The 24,371-nt window shown below is 39.4% G+C and overlaps 1 protein-coding gene across 1 annotated transcript in view; it reads left to right on the top strand.

Moving 5' to 3' along the window:
• Positions 1 to 23,937, top strand: part of LOC149445623 (mucin-2-like) — a 166,342-nt gene extending 142,405 nt beyond the window's left edge. The window contains exons 42-53 of the mRNA XM_089653541.1: positions 2,553 to 2,622; positions 2,732 to 2,844; positions 4,483 to 4,514; positions 4,952 to 5,129; positions 6,624 to 6,728; positions 8,112 to 8,152; positions 9,331 to 9,450; positions 9,578 to 9,673; positions 13,270 to 13,398; positions 14,715 to 14,754; positions 20,860 to 20,983; positions 23,585 to 23,937. Of these exons, the coding sequence (XP_089509667.1) occupies positions 2,553 to 2,622; positions 2,732 to 2,844; positions 4,483 to 4,514; positions 4,952 to 5,129; positions 6,624 to 6,728; positions 8,112 to 8,152; positions 9,331 to 9,450; positions 9,578 to 9,673; positions 13,270 to 13,398; positions 14,715 to 14,754; positions 20,860 to 20,983; positions 23,585 to 23,822 (1,286 nt within the window). The 3' untranslated portion in view covers positions 23,823 to 23,937. The remainder of the gene's footprint in view (positions 1 to 2,552; positions 2,623 to 2,731; positions 2,845 to 4,482; positions 4,515 to 4,951; positions 5,130 to 6,623; positions 6,729 to 8,111; positions 8,153 to 9,330; positions 9,451 to 9,577; positions 9,674 to 13,269; positions 13,399 to 14,714; positions 14,755 to 20,859; positions 20,984 to 23,584) is intronic.
• The last annotated feature ends 434 nt before the right edge of the window (positions 23,938 to 24,371 follow it).

Raw genomic sequence — 24,371 nt, 5'->3', positions numbered from 1 at the left:
GCAGCAGTGTTAATTTTGACATTAATTTAGTTTTAGTCATAGTCTTTTGACTAAAATGCCATTTTAGTTTTAGTCAGATTTAGTTATCTGAATTGTTTTAGTTGTATTTTATTTGACTAAAATTTATCATACATTTTATTCGACTAAAATCTAATTGGTTTCGCTTAATTGTAATGCATTATTTAAGCTGGAGTAAAAATCTAATAACATAGTATTATTTATGTATTAAGGTTTGAACATGCACTACAGACAGATTTAACCATTGCGCTATATATCGTCTTTATAAATAAAATCAGGTTTCATAAACAAACAAAAATATTGCTTTTAGACAAACAGAAGTGCAACTTTACAATATAATCCTCAAAAAAACTGTAAACACTAATGGCTGTAATGCAATTGCACATGTTACCTGAATATATTACCAACATTAAATATTGAGAAAAAAAAAGACTTTTTATTATTTTTTTTTTCTTTCAGCAGTTTAGTAAATGCCTCCTACTTATTCTTATGTGGTAGTGCAGTGTTAATTTTGATGTCAAATTTATTTTGACTAAAATGCTATTTTAGTAGTCGTAGTTTAGCCATCTGAATTGTTTTAGTTTTAGTTGTATTTTAGTTGACTAAAATAGTGTCAATTTAGTTGACAAAAATATTTTTGTCGATGAAATTAACACTAATAAGCAGACGTTGGGGGTGCGCTGAATAAAAGTAGGGAAATCAAGTTCCTGACCAAATCCCATATTATAATAAAATCAGACCTAAAATAAGAGAAAGCAGAGGGAGGAAGAGGGAGTGTAGAGGAGGAAGAATGAGAAAACACAGAGATGGGGAGAGGGGTGAAGAGAGGGTGGGGCGTACAGAGAGAAAAAGAACAGGGAAGAGCAAGCGAGGGAAGAGGAGTAATAGGGAAAAGGGACAGACTGAGAAGGTAGAGAGCTGGATGGAGAGATTGAAGGGGTGTTGGGGTCACTTGCCCACAAGAACACAAGCTAGGACTGGGAGAAGGAATCTAAAGATGATCTCACACACAACCTTTGACTTCTGAGGTGGGGACCACTGGTCCAACAAGTCAAAGAAAAAGTTACTGTGCATCAGGCAGTCATAGCCAGTGTGTGACCGGGGGGAGGGCAAAGGCAAGGAACACCCAAAACATTTTATACTGTGTCTACACTTTGCTCCATCATTTTGAAGCCAGCCTAAATGGAAAGTGCACAAATTTCTCTAGGAAAATCTCAGTCCTAGCTTCATGCAGCAAAAGAGAAAAAGGCAGCAGAGAATTCTTTTGCCCATACAGTTATATGGAAAGCTTCAGGCATCACAGTCATAAATTTGAAACCCATTACAATGTTTATTAATAAACAAAAAAAATTATCTTCGTTTAAACCAAAAGTGTATCAGAAAGAAGATAAGATTATTTTCATTGCTGGGCATCAATCAATTGTATAAAATAGTAGATGGTACAAACTTGATGGAATAAAATTGACCACCTTGACTAGTACACATTTTGCATGTGTCCAGCCCACCTACTCCCCCAAACGCTTGTTAGCAGCGTAAGTACTCCTGAGTATTCTCCTGGTCTAGCTTAGTCAAATGTGGCTGCCAGTAAAGAGGGAGGCCCATTTCCAGAGTGAGCTATAGTACATTATTGGCTGAGGACCTGGAGCCTGAGCACAGGTATAGGATGTATTGCAATGTGAATGTAATGATGGCTGGCAATACAGGCAGGGGCCCAGGGGATAGAGGTGTTCTGGGGGTGCTTAAAGAAATTGTGGGGGTATTATAGAACACTCAAGTACTTCCCTGACACCAAAACTATTAATAGGCAAGCTCTTGTCAAACAAAATGCATGGGAAGCCAAATTATTGGCTTTTATGAATTAACTTAGGTTGCTTCTTATTTCTGACCGCAAATCTGCAAAGTTTTCTGCCACAGGTTTGTGAAATCCCTGAGATTCAATGCAAATCTATGGTAGCAATGAACCCAAACCTAATCCCCACTTATAACCAGGTACAGCATGTAAACTAGGAAAAAGTGTAATAAAACTCAATTAAAGTTAAATGTAGCCCCCAAATCACTTGCCATAATATGCAAGCATGCACAGCTATTTAATAAAAACCTACCTCTTACCAATTTTTGTTACTTTTGTTTAACTTATTTTTCTATAACTTTTTTTCTGCCTTAAACTGTATTATTTCAGTTAACTGTTCATACTGCAATTCCTTTCCTTAGGGCAGTACTGTTCTGAAGCTTGCATTCTGTAGTCATTCTTGCCTTTACCTACCTTTTTCTCAGACACAAAAAACATAAGAGGAAACATAGAAAGTGGCACATTTCTTGCTATTTACATGCACATATGTTGGACATATTGTAGAAATGCATTGCCTCTCTCAGCGTACAATTTTTCCCCCCTACACCTCTCAACCCATCAATCTGAAAAATTTTCCTTTGGCACCTAAGATGGAAAAGGTGCCACTTTTCATCTACAACATTGAACATTGTGTTATTTTTCAAATTCTTTACAATGTAATTAAAACATTTTTTATTTTTTCCAGCTATTACTTGCCCTTCACACAAAGTCTACAATGCATGTGGACCAGCCATACCAACAACATGCCAAACTACGTAAGTGTATAATACAAATATTATATAGGAAGATTTTATTTTTGATATTTTTTTTTAATATTTTGCAACTCTGAACAAGAAACATGATGCACAATTGCTTACCTTTTAGTCCTGAAGAGAATGAACAAATGAAGAAAGATAAACGTATGGTTGAAGGGTGCTTCTGTCCAGTGGGTACCAAGCCTTTCAGTCTTGCTGTGGATATCTGTGTATCTACCTGTGGTAAGATATCTGTATTTTTCTACTTTTTAAGCTTCTTTAACCAGTGTGAGATTGTGTAATATGGAACTCCACACAAACAAGAAGGCATTTAGTTGGACACTTATTTAGCCAGCATTTTTATCTGTGACTTCAGCATTACAAACTACATTGGAGTAGAAATGGAGACCTTAGGACATGCCTTGTGGAAGCATGACTCCTTTTATTAGCTCTTTTATTATCCTGAGAAATTTCAGCCTGGTATGACATATAGCCCAACAACCTTTTTACTTTATTTATAGAGATATCTGTTTTACATTTTCAGTTAAAAAGATGTCTTGCTTTGTTAATACCAGACTGTATTTCCCTTTAACTAACATAAGGTCAAAGAGGGGCCCCTGTCTCAAAATACTGATAGGCACTAGGATTTTCTGTAACTTCAGAGCCTAGAAAATTGAGGTTTATTACTGACCCCTTTTAATAGGTAAAGAAGTCATCATTAAGCAAATAAAATGAAAAAAAAAAAAATATTATTAGAACACTCATGAACTCTTAAAAGTTTAGCTCCCTTAATCATCTTGTCCTTTCTAGTCAAAAGTAGCATCCCGAAAAATATTTGACTAAGTTCAGACTATGTCCAGTTTTCGGGTGAGACCTTTTAGAGGCACTCAGAACACATACATATTGCTCTATGTCTTGGCTTTTTTTCCAACACACAAGGAGTCAGTGGGCCACTGGTAGGATAAAGGAGCCCAATGCTGTTAAATTATTTCAGGGGTGTTAGTGTACATTTTGGTTGGAGGGGAAAGGGGGGTGTGGGAGGTCAAGGAAGCTGAACAGCAGTAGAAGTCTATTTAAATATACATTTTAAATAAAAGTTTCACATAATAGATGGCTGTCATAGATTGTCATTATAGTAACTGAAGCAAAGGAATTAGGGAGACTCCCAAGCTCCAAGCTCTGATTGGTGTTTCATGTATTGGCAACATTGTAACAGTCTTGGTTTTACCTTCCCTCCCCTCTTTCTCGCCAACAAACACACAGCTCCTGTGCATTATCCTGACCACCAGAGGTCTTGAAGATTCCTTTGGGTTATTAGTAAAGTAGGGTGCCTGAATGCTCACAGACCTCTAGCTATAATGATACCAAGCAAATAAAATCCAAACAGTCCTCTAACTTAGTTCACAGATTAGTAGTTTCAGAACAGCTGTCCAAGTGTTAGATTCCTGCACAGTTCTACAAAGCATATCCTCTTCTCCAGCCCTGGATCAGCTCTTTAAACCAAGAGTCAGATACAGAATGGAAGAAGAATGCACAAACATACTTCAACTACTCAAAGACTTATTCACAGAATTTGGTTCAAGCATGCATTATCAGTATGCCCAAGCTTGCATATTTATATATGTGGTGAAAGGAGGGGGAAGTGCCAAGACATTTAGGAGGAAATAATAGTATATGACCAGAATCATCCAAAAAGTTTTTTTTTTTACCCCAAAGATATATCAGAATCAACTAAAAGCACACACACACACACACTGGTTAAAGCAGGTATATTCTGAAATATTATATGGTACACTGTGTGATGGCAAACTAAACCTATGAATAGTTATCTATACTTGATATTGGAGCTTATTGCTTCACTGACATTCTTGTCTGTTTCAGGATGTGTTGGACCAGACCTTCTGCCAAGACAGGTATGATTTTATCTATACAATTTTCCATAACATAATTATGATTCCATAGATTCTCTTGCTGATAGCCTAGCAGACGTTTCAGTTCTGCTGGTAAGCAGAGCAAAGTCAATAATTACATAATTATACAAGCAGGTTGAAAAAAAAAGATACGTCTATTATGTTCACTCAATTAAAAAAAATAATTAAAAATGTGCATAGTAAAAGTCCTAAACTCGCAGATGATCCAAAGGCAGAAAAAAAACCCCAAAAACCTATTGGTCCCAATTTATAAAAATAGAAAAAAACAATCATTCTCATTTCAAGGTAAATGGATACTCTCAGGAACATCCATCTGCAGTGTTATTTCTTATAAATCTGCAATCTACACAGCTGGCTAGAACTAGCACTTGAGAACATGTTGAAAGTTCTCATAATTTTGGTCATTCTTTACTATACAGTATGGAGAAGAATTTCAGTTTGACTGCCAGGACTGTGTCTGCAGAGAAGGTGGCAGTGGCATCATTTGTCAAGAACATAAGTGTCCCAAGCTGAGGACTGCCAAGTGTGAACTAGAAGGTTTCTACCCTACAACCCAGCTCAATCCTGAAGATATTTGCTGTGAGGAGTCTGTGTGCAGTAAGTGCTGCTTATAATTTATTTTCTGCCTTTCTTCCAAGAAATGTATCACCTGGTAATGCCCCACACTATGTATCTTTAATGTCCACACAACTGAGATCAAGTAATGCAACCAAAACTTTTCATTAGTGAGGCATAGTTTGTCAACCTCTTGCTTTTAGTTTGAATAACACTAAAATGGATAAGAAGACATTTGATGCCCACCTTCTGAACTGTGGTTGTTCCAAAGCCTATTTACACTAACAGGCTGTATTAAAATGGACACAACGCAGTAAACATTGGAGAACATTGGTGCTGGGATCAATCAACTGTTTATTTAGCCTAAATGTTACAAAATATTAGACCATGAATCATAGACGCTCATCTATTTATTATGATTATTTCAAACCCTTAAGGCTAGTGTTGACATGCTCAGAACTGCTTCTCTCTATATACAAGTGTATAGAAATGCAAAGGCAGTTCGAGGCAATTCAATTGCAAGTCACAAGGAGGTCAACTACAGGTTAAATGTACCTGTCAACAAATTCTGATCAATCTCAGAATTTTCTCAAACTGATACAAAAATCATGCTACGCTTACCCATTGAAGCCTGTTGACACAGGTCATTAGAAAGTTAAAGTGGTTGTAATCTTCAGACATGAAAAATTAACAAAACACATCCCACTATAATGTGTACTAGCCCAAATACAAAGCACTGAGTCTGATTTCTCTCTGATCTCTCAGCTATCTGCATGAGTCACTGAAAAGACTCTAAGCTGAGACAACAGCCTGGAGGGAGATGGCTCAGGCTCCACTCCAGGACACAGCAGGTGACTCATAACCTCAGCTCTCTATGCTTGTTCTTTGAGCCTGTTGGAGGGGGATGTATCTCTTTCCGCCATTCAATTATCATATTACACTGCAGCTCTGGGCTCTAGCTCTGCAGTGTGTAATGTAAGATCCCTGTCCCCTGCTTTACAGAGCTGAGGAATGCTGTGTAAAATGTGTGTTTTAGAAGAAGGATCACTGAAAATTAACAGACACAACTTGTGTAGGAGGATTTGTATAATTTTTGTGTATCTCCTGAGTCTAGTCAATTCACTAGGTATATGTAAGGGTTCATATCCATTTATTGCAACTCATTTTTAGGTTTATAAATATGTTTAATATATGTTTAAACATAATACAACATATGACATATGGCAATTGCAAGGCTTTTGCAAGTAGCTTCCCTATTTGAAAAGGGATTCCCTAACTTTTATCAGCCATTTAAAGTCCATTACAGCCTTAAAAAAACACAGTTCTCATTCCCTATTAACTCAAATGCACTTTGCCAAACATGTTCAGATGTTCTCTAAAAATTTGACAAAGCTACAACTTGCAATTTCACTCATCAATATTTCTTGCCAAGAAACATCAAAAATCTGAATAATAATTAATGTCCTGTCAAGGGAGATGATCCCTGAGATCACAATTTTTTTGTCTGACCCTAAATATTGAATCTTTGTGTTGCAGAGTGTGACACCAGTAAATGTACAAATAAATCTCCCAACTGTGGACTTGGCTATGAAGCTATCGGAGGAATTCCAGAAGGACACTGTTGCCCCATATATAAATGCTGTAAGTGGAAATAGATGTTTTCTGTCATTTTTGTTGCTTGCAAGAGGTAAAAATATTTACATATGCATCTATGCCACCCATGTAAAGGACAGCTCTCGAGTGCATTGTTTATATTATTGCCACATCAATGGCAAATCAACACATTTTTGAGGCTTTACAGTAGTCATTAGAAAAGGAGGTGAGAGTAAATCTTTAACAGAGATCCCTGTTCCATTGACAACTGTCTGAGTGAGCATTTGACCTTACTTTGGAAATATGTCATCTTATTTCCTATGTCTCTTGGTCAGGAAATTAAAAGACAAACATCACTTTCAAGTGCTATACATACAGTACCTGTTCCAACTCCAGAAAGATCTCCATTGTTCATGCTGCTCAACCTTAGGCTACGTACACACTGATCCTTGGACAAACACAGCAAACATGCATATGTATTTTACCATGTTTTTGCTGCATTTTTGCCACGTTTTTACAGCGTTTTTTACAGGACATGTGATTCATGCATTTTTTATGCGTTTTTTCTGTGTTTTCCATTGATTTCAATGAGGAGGTGCATTTTTTTGCTGCACCAAACCTTCACCAAAAATGCAGCAAGCAGGGATAAAAAAGCACACCTAAGTCAGTGTGAAGAGTTCCATAGGAATACACATGGTCATGTGTTTTCTAGTTTTTTTAAATGCAAAAGCAAAAGAAAAAGGGATCAGTATGAATGCAGCCTTACTCAGCCTCTTCTTTAAAAGTCCCACAGGTGGGCTCTTTATTAATTTCCAATAGAAAGTACACCTAGCACTACTGCTGCTGCTGTCAATCACAGCCAGTAAGCCAATGCGGATAGAATGGAGGCAGGGCCGAGCTGTGCTCTGTGAATGAAAAGACACACAGAGCATGGCTCAGAAGCGAGCCTCAGAGGCTTGTTATTGAGGGCGCTCAGCAGGGGGGAGGAGCCAGGACCGCCGGCGGAGGATGCAAAAAGAAGAGGATCTGGGCTGCTCTGTGCAAAACCATTGCACAGAACAGGTAAGTATAACATGTTTGTAATTCTTTTTCAAACAAATTCTTTCGTTTGAAATCTTTTTAATACCTCTGTTTGTCCTGTGCTCTCTGTCATTGTGACACACAGTGAGAGGAAATCTAAAAAGTTGTCTTTAAAGCAATAGATAAGGGAAAATCAGTGAGAACACCAATTTCTGTAACACAATTCCATTCTCATTGAAGAGGTTTCTTCTCATTTACTTTAGCGTCTCCAAGACAGGAGGTGAAGAGAAATCTCCCCAGTTGAATTGGGGTTTTAACCTTTCCTTATCTAAAACAAAAAAGTTTTGTCTTTGCATACACATCAAATACAGCATGCTGTGCATATATAAAAATAACTGTGCTCTCTTGCAGCCCGGAAGAAAGTCTGTGTACATGGAAATGCAGAATACATGGTAAGCTCTTTCAAAAATTAAATCCCTTGGTGATGAATAAAGGTTAAGTTCACCTTTGGAACATGTTACATGTTACACCCATTTTTAGGATGTAACATGCTCTAGCTTGTGCTCTGCTCTCTCCCCACACCCACTGTCACATTTTAAAAATGGCGTTGCTTCCACCGTGGAAGACAGCTTGTAGATCTCGATGACCTGCAAGGGCACTGATGAGCACCCTCGCAGTTCATTGAAACTTTCTCCAGCTTTCCAACAGAAAACCCATACAGATATACGATCATGAAAGCTGGAGTGTCTGCAGGAGCTTTGAAGACTTCTGTAGGAAAAAATAATAAATGCACATTTTTAACTGCAAAAATATCTGCATTTATTATTTTTTCCTAAAAGGTGAATTTATCCTTTAACTCATTTGTATGCTCCTCCTGGACATCTGTGCTTGATTTAATATCCAATTATGTGTATAGGTGATCCTGCCAGTAACACACTTTCTGTCCTAGAGTGACAATGCTCCGGAACCATACTGTAGGTATGGAGCAGCATTGTCACCCTGGGACACGACTACAGAAGACCTTTTCCTCTCCATAACAAAAGAAGCTGAAAATCATGCAGCAGAGACAGAGAGCACAGGAATGTATCAGCTTAAAAGATTTTTGGCAGAATTTTTGCACTTAAACACCTAAATGTGTTCAGTGGCATACTGTATCTAACAAGCTAAGGCTTGCCATACACTATGTGAATTTTGGATGGTTCCTAACTTTAAAAAAATCAAAGGATTTGGGTGAAAAAGCTGTTGGCCAAACAGCAGCTGCATTTACTGTTTGTGTATTCTAACAGCTGCTCGTGCCTGTGGTTAGAATAAAATATCTGCAGTGGGAGATTTGTCTTCCTACACTGTATAGCACGGATGGAGGAATCAGTTAGATTTCTTTTCCTCAACCCAGAGACTGAACAAAAAAAATCTCCTTGTGTATGTGGAAAGCATATAATTGAAATTTGTTGCTAGGGTTTACATACATTTAAATTCTATTTAGCAGATGTTAATCAATATTGCAACATAATGAATTAGAGCTTCCGTTGTAGAATCTAATAATTCACAAAAAGAGTTTCACTTTAGTGCATACAATTATCCTTTACAGTACCCATATCCTTTTTTTTGTTATGGTATTCTCTCTCTACAGCCTGGAGCTTCAGTGCTCTCTGACAAGTGCCAGACCTGTGTGTGCGCAGAAAATTCTATGGAGACTTCAGGAGTTGAGATACAATGCAAACATGTGCCTTGCAGTAAATCATGCCCACTGGTAAGTAGAATATGTCAACCTACTGTATATACAATATAACATGGTCTGGACTGTCTTGTCTGAGTTTTGATGTTTATGAACATGTCTGTATGAAATATTAACAAATCATATATTTTACTTACTGTAGGGCTTTGAATTGAAAGAGAGCAAAAGCGATTGTTGTGGTGAATGTCAACAAACCCATTGCGTCATCAGTGACAATAATAAAGTGATTCTGTTGAAGGTATATAACTCTTAATCTTTTCTAATTTGATCTTCTAATAAATACATATAACAGTTTAACTAAATCTTTCTTGTTGCGCTGCCAAAGTCCATTTCAAAATCATTTCTTCTAAGAAAATCTTAACTTTGTCACAGTAATATATTTTTTTCTTTTAAATTCTATATTTATTGAATGTTTAAGTTTACATCAAAATGCAGTACAGGAAACCACTGCCAGACAGAAAACAAAAAGACAATAAATAAAAAATGACATCCTTCAACTACCATCTGGGGGGGGGGGGGGGCATAGAGATATGATTAAGAAGCTTTAATACTTTAAACATAGGACAGGAGGAATAACGACAGATCTTCAGGCTTCCACAATGATATTTTGTTACAATAGGTTCATATTTGATTTGCACAGTACGTGTAAGGTCAATCGAGAATGCCAGTGTATTTCTTATATTTCTGTAGTGCTACCCTCTTGAGGGTCGCTGTATTTATAGGTCTCCCTAATAGCCTGGCAACACGCATTTTCTACACTTGCATTCACAGTCAGTGAGTAGTCAATGAGCTTGTTTTTTGTTGTTTTATTAGGGGAAATAATTTGGATAGAATAATAGGGAATATGGGATGCACAACTTGACTGAATCAATGCACAGGGACAACTTCCTTTCTATTTACAGAAACAGATCTTGGACTGTTCTCTTTGAATGTGGTCAGTCTTTATGGATCAGTAGAAAAAGCCCCTTATAGGCTAAGGACTCTCAACTCCCTCTGAAGGTTAGCTTAGATTGTTGCAAACTACATGCAGAGATATCTCCTCTCCCCTGTAGAACTGCTCCCAGCTCCATAGCCTGCAGACACTACCAGCCCTCCTGGGTGCTCAGAAGATCTCCCAGGACAAGGATAAAGGATTAAGCACAGCACTGTCCTTTGAAGGCTTGCTACATGTGGCAGTCTTTCCACTTGTGAATCCCTGGGTGTGCTAACATACTCATTCTGTCCTCCTTGCTCCCACTGCTCCTAAGCCTTGATCCTGTTCATACCGTGGTGCTGAATGGATCCTCCTTAGCCAATCCGAACCCAGCCTGGAGGCCAGCCTCCCCTAGACCTAGGGGGCCCCTCCTAGGCCACCAACAGCCTCCTCAGCACTCCATCTTCCACCCGACTTTCCTGCTAGACTGCCTCTCCTGTATTTTTGGGTTAGCCTCACCACTCTACCAGGACCTCCAAACCTGGGATTGGTTTATTGGTTAAACTCACATAAACATGCCGATTTAGGTCTCCACCACTTCCACCCACTGACTTCTGGAAGCTTCCATGGTCCTCTAGAAGCAGGCAATAGAGTCTCAACCTGTTAAGTCATCCAGCCTGATCTGCAGTAACCCAACCTAATAACAGACTCACTCAGTTACTATGAATCATACACAATAAATTTGCCTACACTAACCCTAGTAGCACACTAGAGGGTGCTACATTAAACTGACTTGTTTTTTAAAAATAGAAAATTTTACTAATTTATTATGGGCTTTGGGTCAGGGAAACCTGTGCTATGCCCATGTACTGAAAAGCAAAAAGTTTACTTTAGCCACTTGCCCTCCAGAGGATTTACCCCCCTTCCTGACCAGGCCACTTTTTGCGTTACAGCGCTGCGTTACTTTAACTGACAATAGCGAGGTTGTGCAACGATGCACCCAAATGAAATTTACATCCTTTTTTTCCCAGCTTTCTTACAGTGGTATTTGATCACCTGTGCTTTCTTCTTCTGCGTTATAAGCAAAAAAAACCAAGAACTTTGAGAAAAAAAAAACAATATTTGGGACTTTTTGCTATTAAAAATGTCCAGTAAAAAAATGTATAAAATCAAATTTGGTCATAAATTTAGGCCAAAATGTATTCTTCTTCATGTCTTTGCTAAAAGAAATCCTAGTACTTGTAAATTAATTGGTTTACATGAAAATTAGAGAGTTTACAAATGACGGTATAGATAATGGATTTTTTTTTCTCCTAGTAATGGCGGCGATCAGCTACTTTTAGTGGGACTGCTGCAGACATTCTGAAACTGGGGGGGGGACTAACTTGGTGTCACTGGCATCCCCAATGACACCAATACAGTGATCAGTGCTAAAAAACAGCACTGACACTGTACTAATGGCACTGGGCAGGAATGGGTTAATGTGAGGGGCGATCAAAGGGTTAAGTATGTGCAGGGAGTGTTTTACTAGGGGGTGGGGGTGTGTGTTTCACTGTAAGCAAACTGATCGGGATGGCTGTGCTCTGCACAGCCAACCCGAGCAGTGTGCCCGAGCTGACAGGGAGGAAGACTATTTTTAACCAAAACAGTCTTCCTCCTCGTCAGTGAGTGCCGGAAACCACCGGGCGCCGGTGGGTAATCACCGGCCGGGACCCGATGATTGACATCCGTGGCTGCGAATGGTGGCACGGGTAGGGTGCGCGCACCTTCTACCCAGAAATGCAAAAGCACGTATATATACTTGATTTTGCGCACCCATTCTGCCGTGTAGCAGAATATCTGCTATACAGCGGCGGAGAACTGGTTAAAGGATAAGTTCACCTTTTAGGCAAAAATAATAAATGCATACTTTTGTGCAGGTAAAAAAATGTGCATTTGTTATTTTTGTCTACAGGAGGCATTGCATCAGTGATCAGTAGATTGCTGATGCCATGCAGGTCTCCTGCAAACCTGTCAGAATATCTGCTTGTCGTATGGGATGTATGAACAAGCAGATAATCTGACAGGATGCTTCAATGAATTAGCATGTGCTATACATGTGCCGTGGTAGTTCACTGAAAACTACAAGCCAACAGTTGCTAAGGGATTTGCAGTTCATTCATTCACAGAAGTCATGTGGGCAGAGCCCTACACAGCTGCACTGTTTTCAAATTTGGCAGATAGCATGGGGAAACTTCTCCCTGTACTATCTGTCTGTCAGAGGGGGGGAGGGGGAGGGGTGAGCTTATCCTTAAAGCCGCTCTTCCCAGTAGCACATACTCACCTTTTCTTTGCTCTGCTCAGTCATTGGTATTTAACAAAATTCAGATACTGCCTGGTATGGAGAAGCATGTGACTCACTACTCTTCATCTTATGTGACAAGGCTGGTGACTGAAAAATGGCCCTGGGCCATTGCATAGGAGCGGGAGAGAGTCCTGAGCAATGTAAGTTCCAACTAGAGTGATTCAAAGCTAATATGGCATTATGGCCACTGGATGGACCTGATGGTCATTTGAAATCAGTATTTATTTCTTATGATCATAATCTCCATCTAGTGGCCATAATGTGGTTTCCTGGTTCATGCTATTCTTATGAATGAAGAAAGTAGAGAGCAGATAACCTAATACCATTTGAGTTTGCACACATTGCAGAATGAATGTACATGCAATTTTACAGGATTAATAGCAATCTTGCAATTTTTTTAAAAACATTTAGTTATGTGAAACAATTTTCAGGTGCGATAGGCTCCTGGGAGTGTTTCAAATATATACTTGTCACTTATAGCTTTTTAGGTTTATGGCTGTTTTACACTTTTTCAAGAGTCTCTTTCTGGAATAATTGATGCTAGTATTGCTAAACCATAGTTCCTCTTGTTTTTCAGAATCACGAAACAGTGCGCGCGGCAAATGACAACTGTACAGTGTACAGCTGCAATATGATCAAGACAAGTTTCATCTCGTCCACCTCAAAAATTACCTGCTCAAACTTCAATGAAGATGATTGTGAACCTGTAAGTAGTGTGAGAATTCAGTGCAGAATATACAGTACAGCCTTGCTCTTCTGAAGCCTTTCTCTCCTCTCCATTGATCCACTGTAACTTCCTCCTTCTTTGTTGGGGGAGGGCTTGCCAATGTAAGAATGTAAACAATAGTACTGCTTAACTGAGATTGCCCATCAGAGTGATCACAAGGCACAGAGCCACTCTGATTGACTCTGTGCCTTTCACCTATGATCTCTGCTGTCTAATGATGGCAGATCATAGGAAACAGTAAACAAAAGGACATTTAAGTTCTTTCAAAAAAAGTAAGAAAAAGCTCCTCTTAATGGCTGTTTAGTCCATTGGCCTATTGGAAGAAGGTTACCATATTAATATCAACAAATAACAAGCAACATTAGTGGGAAAATATGCCATGCTCCCATGCCATATTGCCATACTATAGGAGTCCTCTCTTGGCTTGAGTGCTATAAATCTTAAGCCTATTTTATGTGATGGTTAGATTCAACAACCCATCATCCAACTAGAACCTTACAATTGAGTTTAATTTTTTGCACAATTAAGAACCCTATCTTGCTGTGACCATCTGTGGCCCTTTTCCTAAATTTTCAACCCACTATTACTTCATGCTCTAAGCCTGATGGGAGGAAGGAGGGTGGGACAATCTTCAACTGACAGATTTTACATTGTGGTCCCTCGTCATCCTAATATGATGCCACTTCCTCCCTTTAGCAGTCCCTACACTTCTTTTCTCTTTTTTTCTTTCTTTCAGCCCACACTAAAATCTGCCCCTTTGCTTAGAGGCTGGGCTGCTCATGGCTGTGTTGCCTGCTTTAAACCCTCTGCACCATACTGTCTAGTTTTACATTACTTACTCGTGAATTGCCCCTAAGGCCTTGTACACACAAGCTTCACCTTGTATATAATCAGTGTACAGCAAGAATTTTTTGCAAAGCTTTAAGCTTCATGCAGGCTTCCATTTCAATTAGTGCTGACACTTTTTGAAAACTTACCAGCAGCATGATAGCCAGCACTTCTATTTGGACCTTAGTCTAATATCACTAAACTAAGGATGAAAAGCTTCAGGAAAGCTGCTAAGATATTTAAGATTTTATGAAAGCTTTCAAATACTTGTAAAAGCTTGCTGTACACATTTCTCTTATGCAAGATGAAGCTTGTGTATTTATGGCCTAATGGCTTTTTTTCTGAGCCTTGCTGCAACTCCGCAGAATGCCTAACAATACCTGTCCAGATGACGGGAAGTTTATGTTTTTATGTTGTTGAAATGTCTTTTTTCATACAGTACATTGTATGTTATTTTTTTTTTATAGGACACAATTGAACTTTTACCTGATGGCTGCTGTAAGATATGTAAGTATCTATTCAAATAAAGTTCTAAATAAATAGAAATAGCTGTTTAAAGTATAACTAAAGGTAAACTTGTTTTTTAGTTTTTGATAGAGTGGAAAGAGATTAGAACACCTGTAAGTTGGTGAAGACTGCAATATATCCTCCTACCTGAAAGTGGCACTGTACTGCTTCTTCAGGCTGGCAGAAGACCATTGATGATTAAATGTCCCCTGCTATAAGCTCCAGGCAGATATCTTGGGGAGGAGGGCATATCTTTTTTAGTTTCTGAAATTTGGAGATTTAGGATTTGGACATTTATCATGGCAGAGAATTATATAAATGAAAGATTTGGTGTCATTCGCCATGCCTGCAGTGTGGGAGGAGACAGACCACCACTAGTTAGGGAGAGAGTAGGAGTAGCATTAGGGAGAGGTACCAGTCGATGAGGTAAAGAGTAGGTTTCGGCTTACAGGGTGTCTCTTCTGTCAGCTTCCTTTAACAGTCACCCACTAGCATTCTGTGGTATATAAAGTATCTCACAGAAGTGAGTACTCCTCTCACATTTTTTGTAAATATTTTATTATATCTTTTCATGTGACAACATTGAAGAGATGAAACTTTGAACACTATCGAGTCACGTGACACCAGAAAATGGCTAATTGGGCCCAATTTGGACATTTTCACTTAGGGGTGTACTCACTTTTGTTGCCAGCGGTTTAGACATTAATGGCTGTGTTGAGTTATTTTGAGGGGACAGCAAATATACACTGTTATACAAGGTGTACACTCACTACTTTACATTGTAACAAAGTGTCATTTCTTCAGTGTTGTCACAAGAAAAGATATATTAAAATATTTACAAAAAAGTGAGGGAAGTACTCACTTCTGTGAATACTGTAATTGTGTGATATATTACTATTGGAAAGTGCCTTGTGAAATAACAGTGCCCTCTTCAGCTTGCAGAAGTGTATGACCTGCAACACATGTGGTGCCACTGTTGTAAATGACCTTATTTCTTTAAACAGTCAATTTCTACAATATAGACAACGTTTATCCATGTATGTTTACTCAATTCTTGGGTACACTGGTTAGGCCTCCCCTACACACCTATCAGCTTTTATTGTCATCTGTGTCCCTGTTAGGGAGAGTCATCTATTAGTCTTGTTTACCCTTATCACCAAGAGAGAAAGTACAGTAAAGAACATCCCGAATTTTGCATTGTCATCAAAACAGGAATGGGGGTGGAAACCACCTCAATTTATAAGTAGCTTTTAGAGCAAAGTGCACATTGAAGAGCTTTAACAGCAAACAAAAAAAATGTATTTCCCAGGGCACTTACCAGCTGGCCAGCAAAACAAAAAAAACCATTGTGTAACAATGTATACTTTGGAGTGGTGAGGGGTTGCCATTATTGTTTAGCATTACAGAGGAACGCTGAGGTTTAAAGGAAGGCAGTCTTTTTCAGCAGGCTGAAAGGCTTCATTTTATCAGTGAAGCCTCTAACCCAGGGGTGGGCAAACTTTTTGACTTGAGTGCCGCAATGGGTTCATATATTGGACCCGGGGGTCGGACCAAGAGTAGATGAATGATGTGTATGTGTCATCCATAGTAAGTATAGTAATATTCCCCCATAGTAAGCATAGTAATTAATCCTCCATATAGTAATTCATCCCCCATAGTAATTCATCCCCCATATAGTAATTCATCCCCCATATAGTAATTCATCCCCCCATAGTAATTCATCCCCCCATAGTAATTCATCCCCCATAGTAATTCATCCCCCATAGTAATTCATCCCCCATATAATAATTCATCCCCCATAGTAATTCATCCCCCCTATAGTAATTCATCCCCCATAGTAATTCATCCACCATAGTAATTCATCCCCCATATAGTAATTCATCCCCCATAGTAATTCATCCCCCATATAGTAATTCATCCCCCATATAGTAATTCATCCCCCCTAGTAATGCATCCCCCATATAGTAATTCATCCCCCCTATAGTAATTCATCCCCCATATAGTAATTCATCCCCCATATAGTAATGCATCCCCCATATAGTAATTCATCCCCCATAGTAATTCATCCCCCCTATAGTAATTCATCCCCCATAGTAATTCATCCCCCATATAGTAATTCATCCCCCATAGTAATTCATCCCCCATAGTAATTCATCCCCCATATAGTAATTCATCCCCCATAGTAATTCATCCCCCATATAGTAATTCATCCCCCATAGTAATTCATCCCCCATAGTAATTCATCCCCCATATAGTAATTCATCCCCCCTATAGTAATTCACCCCCCATAGTAATTCATCCCCCCTATAGTAATTCATCCCCCCTATAGTAATTCATTCCCCATATTAAGTCCCCAAGTCCCCCCTGTGTCAATTCACTTACCTTTGCTCCGCGCGTTCCTCTCGCCTTGTCCGCGCCGTTCCGGGGTAGCATGAAAATGTCTCCTATGGGGATCTGTCCCCCTCGACGTATCTGCGCATGTGCCAGTTTCAGGCATTAGCAGCCGATCGGCGATCTCCGGCACATGCGCAGATACGTCGAGGGGGACAGATCCTCATAGGAGACAGATTTTGCTACACCGGTCTTCAGGGCGGACTGTGAGAGGAGCCTAGCTCCGCGGGCCGGATTAAAAGGTCCGCTGGGCCGTATACGGCCCGCGGGCCGTAGTTTGCCCATTGCTGCTCTAACCTGTATGTACTGTACCTGCATGTAATTACTGTTATAGAATTGGCATAGTAATCACATCATAGGGAATACTTCTGGTTGGTTCCCAATGTAAATGGAGGCTGCAGAATTAAGTGCTAACAGTTGCACTTAGGTTTCCAAAAGTTAGAACATTTTTAATGTGTCCTCTGCATGGGGCATTTTTAGGGGAAATATTAATATACAGAATGTAGGTGGGAAGGGGTTAATCATCGAGCAAAAATACCTTACATAATAAAGACTGAATTGAATTATACTAATCATTAGAGTGAAATGTGAGAATAAAATCCTAAATCAGTAACCTTTAGGGCGCATTCACACTGTTTTGTCGAAACGTTCCTTTCTGCAATGCACGGTAACGGTTTATGTGCATTTCAGTTTTTAGGCATCCATTATGAATGGAATCCCAATGCACATGTAGTATATAGTAACATGAAAATGCATTTGAGCTATAACGCACCACAATCCACAAAACTGAATTGTTATGTATGTTGTTAAAAATAGTGCATGTGAGTTTTTTCATTTGCAGAAGTTATGTTAAGAACCCATTCAAACTGAAAGTGCAGACATGCATGTGTAATGCACCTCAATGCATAAAAACATGTGCGCCAATTAGAGTCCATTCATGCATGAAAAATGTGCAGGGGGGTACGGGATGGCAGTACAGTAACATGTTACACTCATATATATGGTGTTACATGCTAATATGCTGCAGTCCAGCCCACTTCACCCCCAATCCCTCACTGTGACAGTGGACAGGGGATCCTCTTCCCGCACCCACTCTTACAATTTTAAAAAAAGCATGGCTCCTCCCACATGGCAATGCCAATTATTCACAGAGTTCTGTGAATGAACTACAAATCTCTTTGCCACCACAGCAGATGGCATGTAGTTGTCAATGAATTGTGAGGGCACTAATGGCTGCTCTCGTAGTTCATTTATATTTCCTACAATTCAGTAACTGTCTTGTCATACGGGAGGTACAGGCAGACAGCTATACTGAGTGTCTGCAGGAGCCTGGCATTGTACCTGTGATCCACTGATTGCTGGTGCTATGCTTTACAGGCTGCAATGTAAAAAAAAAAAATACACATTTTTAACCTACAAAATGTGCATTTATTTTATTTTTTTTTTAACAAAAGGTGAACTTATTATTTAATGAATATTTTTACTGTTCCAGGTGATATTTTCAGCAATGGCAGCCAAATAAAAAAACAAACAAACATTCTCATAACTACAAATAATGATATACAGTATACTGTATGTCAAATACAAATTTATTTTATCTTTGTGTTTTGATGCTATTGTTTATTTTAGCTAACATTTTTTTATTATTATTATAATACAGGATTCATATAGCGGAAACAGTTTGCACAGCGCTTTACAATATAAATGAGGGGCAGTATAATTACAATACAGTTTAATACAGAAGGAAAAGAAGGGCCCTTCTCAGAGAGCTTACAATCTAAAGAAAGTGGAGGTGATACAAAAGGTGATAGCTGTGGGGGATGATCTGGTGGAGGTAATTCTAGTACAGTTATTAGGTGGAGGCGGGTAGGCTGCCCTGAATAAGTGAGTTTTCAAAGATCGCCTAAAGGGTGGGGGCTGACCAGTCATACTGGGGTAGGGAGTTCCAGAGGACTAGAGAGGTTCTAGAGAAGTCCTGGAGGCGGGCATGGAAGGAGGTGACAAGGGAGCAAGATGTCTTGGGAGGAGCAGAGCAGACGATTTGGACGATTTCTGTGGATAAGGTTGGTGATATAACTAGCGGCAGTGTTGTGGATGGCTTTGTACGTTGTGGTTAGTATTTTGAATTTTATACATTGGGCTAGTGGAAGCCAGTGAAGAGATTGGTAGAGAGGGGCAGTGGTCGCTGATTGGTTGGTAAGGTGTACAAGTCTAGCAGCAGCATTCAAAATAGACTAAAGGGGGAATAGCCTGTGTAAAAGTAGGCCAGTAAGGAGGGAGTTGCAGTAATCAAGGCGGGATATAACCAAGGCATGGATAAGTTATTTTGTGGTGTCGTTAGTCAGGAAGGGGTGAATTCTGGAAATGTCCTGGAGGTTGAGACGGCAGGATTTAGCCAGTGGTTGGATGTGGGGCCCGAAGGAGTGGTCAGAGTCTAGGAATTACGCCCATCACTCTGGCATGTGGGGAGGGACCAATGGTTGTGCTGTTGATCTTAACAATAAAGTCATGACTGGGGGGTCGGGGAGGAGGAAATATTACAAGCTCACTTTTAGAAAGATTGAGTTTGAGGAAGTGGTGTGACATCCATACTGATATGTCGCTCAGTAGATTTGTGATACATGAGGAGATCAAGGGACTAAGCTGGGCAATGGAGAGATAGATCTGGGTGTCATCAGCATAGAGGTAGTATTGGAAGCCATGAGAGGTTATCAATTGACCCAGGGTGGAGGTGTACAAAAAAGGAGGGGCCCAAGGACAGAGCCTTGGGGTACCCCAACAGAAAGAGGAAGAGGAGCAGAGGAGTTGGTGTTGTATGTAATGCTGAAAGAGCTCTGAGAAAAGTAAGAGAACAACCAGGAAAGAGCAGAATCACGGAGGCCAAGGGAATGGAGTTTACTGAGGAGGAGTGGCTGGTTACCTGTGTCACAGGCAGCGGAAAGATCTAAGAGTATGAGTACGGCGTAAAGGCCAATGGTTTTAGCAGTTAGTAGATCGTTAATGAGTTTTAGTAAGGCAGTTTCAATGGAATGTTGTCGAAAGCTAGACTGTAGAGGATTGAGGAGGTTGTTGTCAGCTGAGGTAGCAACTCATACTGTTGTGGACAAGGCGCTAAAGAAGCTTTGAGGCAAATGGGAGCAGGGAAATGGGCCTTAAGTTATTCAAACAGGTGGGGTCCAGCGAGGGTTTTGTAACTATAGGGGTAACCAGTGCATGTTTGAGTGGGGAGGAAAAGGTACCGGTGGAGAGGGAGAGGTTGAAGATGTGAGTTAGAGAGTTTATGATAGAGCAGTAAGGAGGTTGCAAAAATTGTGAGGGGGCAGGGTCCAGGGACAGGTATTGAGGTGAGCCTTCGAAAAGGAAGTTGGCAACCTCCTCGGTAGTAACAGAGCTGAAAGAGGAGAGTATTGAGTGTGGTGTTGGACTTGGTATGTTTGTTGGAGGAGGAAGCCTGACACTGGAGATCTTATCACGAATTGTGGCGATCTTGTTCTTGAAACGACTGGCAATCTCCTGGGCAGTAAGTTAGTGGGTGGAAACAATGGGCAATGAAGTAAGGATTTAAGGTAGAAAAGAGTTGATGAGGATGGGATGAGAAGGTTTTGATGAGAGTGTTGTAGTAGGTTTGTTTAGCAGCGTGGAGGCCGGAGTTGTATTTGAGATTAGGATGTACTAGGACAACTCTGAATAATATATGTTTTTCTCATTATCCAGGTATTCAAAAGAGCAAATCTTGTGAGTTGCGGCAAACTTATGAGTACCTAACTTTCAATAACTGCCGATCAATAGATGCGGTGAAGATGTCGCGGTGTGAAGGGACCTGCAACACCTATTCATTGTAAGATCTTAATTCTATTAATAGGCAAATTGTGTATATTTATATGAAAATGGCTCTCCACTTAAAATAGAAATGGCAGCAAAATCTTTCCCAGCACATAGGCTTTCCTCAGACACCAACACTACTGGGAGTAATGGTACCCAACTGTGCTCAGTCCACTGGCCCCTAAGTTGTGTTTTTTAGTGGTATAGGGGATGGCAGGAGAAATCACTGAGAGCAACAGCGGAACTGGGGATTCACACTATCAGAAGTTTCAGCATCTCTACAGACTTTCAAGGACAATTCTACTACTGCAAGGAGGAATGTTTGCTAAACCAAAAATCACAGCTTGAGCTTGAAAGGAAGACACAAGCATTAAAAGAGAAGTGCAGTAATAAAAAAAAAAATTATAGTCACCTATGCTGCAGCTGACCCCGCCAACTCTACACCAAGAACTGAGTGATCAAAGACCACTGATCGCTCAGTTATCAGGTCTGCTCTAAGCACAGATAGGTGATTGTCAGTCACTGGCTCTCTACTCTGCCCCTCGCTGGGCACAAGTGGCTGCCTCAAGCTCTTAGCAGCACATTATTGCCAAGTTCCCTAGAGAGCCTGGACCATCTCTGTGACATCAGCTGAATCTGGGTCAAAGGAGTGCAGAACTAAGTGCACTCCTGTGACCCACGGGAGAAATATGGTCAAAAGAGCTTTGGCCATACATCTCCTTTAATAGTCTTTATATTGTATAGTGAGACTTGCTAGCCACACCAGGCACACATGACAAAGAAAACTACTAACATCCTCTTTACTAGCAGATCTCAGGGTGTTAGCCATCTAAGACCTTGTGCGTTTACTGAAATCAACAGGTAATTTATCAAGGTAAAGACTGATTAAAATTGTAAACTAAACATGACACGAGTAGATTACTTTTTCTGAGCTTAGTATTAGATTAAAGTAAGTCTGCTGAAAATTTCTGACAGCCAAGTCAGCCAGTTGGAGCTGGAGAATGACAGAACACAAAACTAAAATATTGGGGACTTTAGGCAAGAAGACTTGCAATATACAGTAAGTGCAATAAGACATATGACCTTCATGTGTAATACACACCTAACGTGCTGCACTCTAACTTACTTATTGACTTTTCCTAGTAAATTATTTTCCGTGTCATTCTTAAACTGTCCATATGCATGGTGATTTTCAAAAATATCTTACAATTTATAAAAAATAGTCATAAAAGGGGAATTCTAACTGAAAAAAAACAAGTCTATTATCCAGTATAGAAATTTTCAGCTTAGTATCTGAAGTGGAAAAGCTTATGGGCCATCCCAAAATAGAGGGAAAACTATCACCTCATCCATATGGAATTATTATTACATAATGCAGAATGGGTGTTTGGGCATCAGATATACAGTGGACATACAGTGGACATACAGTGGCTCTTTTAACATCCAATGACGAATATGAAACAAACTTTTTCTTGAAAAATGCATAGTAACTACTATATATGTCTTGTCTTTCTCCCTTTTAGCAGCATTTAAAATGTCATTATATTCTATTTGAACTCTAGTAGAGTGTATAGAATATTCAAACAATATTTTAAATATACCATATTTAAAGCTGACCTCTAGACAAACAGGTAAAAACACAGATAAAACGTGTGCAAGGACATTCCTGAGATTTACACAGCTCTGCTACACAACACATGCATGTCTGGCAGGGCTGGAGATCTGATTTTTCTCAGCACACATTACACATTGTTAGGCACACATTTAACCCTTTGATTGCTCCTAGATGTTAACTTCCCAGCCAGTGTCATTAGTACAGTGACAGTGTATAGTATATTTACTAATTACTATATTAGTGTCACTAGGGTTGTCAGTGTCATTTAGTCAGTTCCCGCCAAGTGTCAGTGTCAGATTGTCTGCTGCATTATCATAGTCCCACTATAAGTCAATGATCACCGCCATTACTAGTATAAAAAAAAAGATTCAAATTCCAGTATAGTATGTATAGTATATACCATAATTTGTAGATGCTATACCTTTCACACAAACCAATCAATATACACTTATTAGGATTTTATTTTATCAAAGACATGTAGCAAAATACATTTTGGCCTAAATTTGAAACATTTAATTATTTAAATTTTTTCATTGGATATGTTTTATAGCAGAAAGTAAAAGATGTTCTTATTTTCAAAATATTCAGTCTTTTTTTGTTTATATACTAAAAAAATAAAACCCAGTGGTGATCAAATATCACCAAAAGAAAGCTCAATTTGTGTGAAATATTTATATAAATTTCATTTGGGTAAAGTGTTGCATAAACGTGCAATTGCCAATTAACGTAGCGCAGTGCCGAATAACAAACAAATGCCCTGTTCATGAAGGGGGTAAAACCTTCCGAAGCTCAAGTGGTTAATGAGTATAGGGTGTATTAATCAGTTTCTTTTATATCTACTTTTAATTCAGCGGGATATAAAAAATGTGTACTCAATCCATTGTTTCAAAAGGATCCCGTTTAGCCTGTACACCTTATGATGTACTGCAACTCTAAAGAACTTCCAGCTCACTTATGTAGAATGGTCATACTCAACTCTATCAATTTCCATCCATCTTCCAGATACTCAGCAGCTGCCAGGGAAATGTCACATAAGTGCACTTGTTGCCAGGATGTGCTGACCACCAAGAAACGTGTGAAGCTGAGGTGCAATGATGGCAGTCAAGTGGATCATGAGTATGTTGAGGTAGAAGAGTGTAACTGTGTCAACACTGACTGTGGATTGCCTCAGACATTGGAAGAACATACACCTGTCCGAGCTCGCCGCTCCATACGGAGAGGCAGACAAACTTTTACTTAAATTACCTGTACACATTCAAATGTAACTTAACTATACTGCCATATCTATAAAGTTTCTGTATGTAAACTAAATATGTTTGTCTTTCATCTCTAAGAATAAAATCACTTATATCATATGGTGTTATTCTGTTTGATTTTTTTCTTAAATGTATGCTAAAGTATTAGAAAAAGTATTTGTATGTGTTGTCATAAATGGCAATATTCATATAATTATATGGATTTTTTGTTATAAATGAAAATGAATGATTTGGGTGCGGCCTTCCCATGTAGTAAAGAGGGTGGGATCCCCCTTCCTTCCATTGGTTAAGAGAAAATTGCTATAAAATAGAGAAGATGATTTGTGGGCAGCACAGTGGCTAAGTGGTTAGCACTTCCACCTGGCAGCACTAGGGTCGTTGGTTCGAATCCCAACCATGGCACCACCTGCCTGGAGTTTGCATGTTCTCCCTGTGCCTGCGTGGGTTTCCTCCGGGTACTCCGGTTTCTTCCCACACTCCAAAGACATGCTGGAAGGTTAGTTGGCTCCTGTCTAAATTGTCCCTAGTATGTG

The sequence above is a fragment of the Staurois parvus genome, unplaced genomic scaffold (assembly GCF_062004578.1).
Source record: "Staurois parvus isolate SC_StPar_1 unplaced genomic scaffold, SC_StPar_1.0 ptg000715l, whole genome shotgun sequence".
In the NCBI taxonomy this organism is placed as follows: Eukaryota; Metazoa; Chordata; class Amphibia; order Anura; family Ranidae; genus Staurois; species Staurois parvus.
The sequence above is the reverse complement of the archived record's forward strand: the minus strand, read 5'-3'. Positions and strand labels throughout refer to the sequence as shown.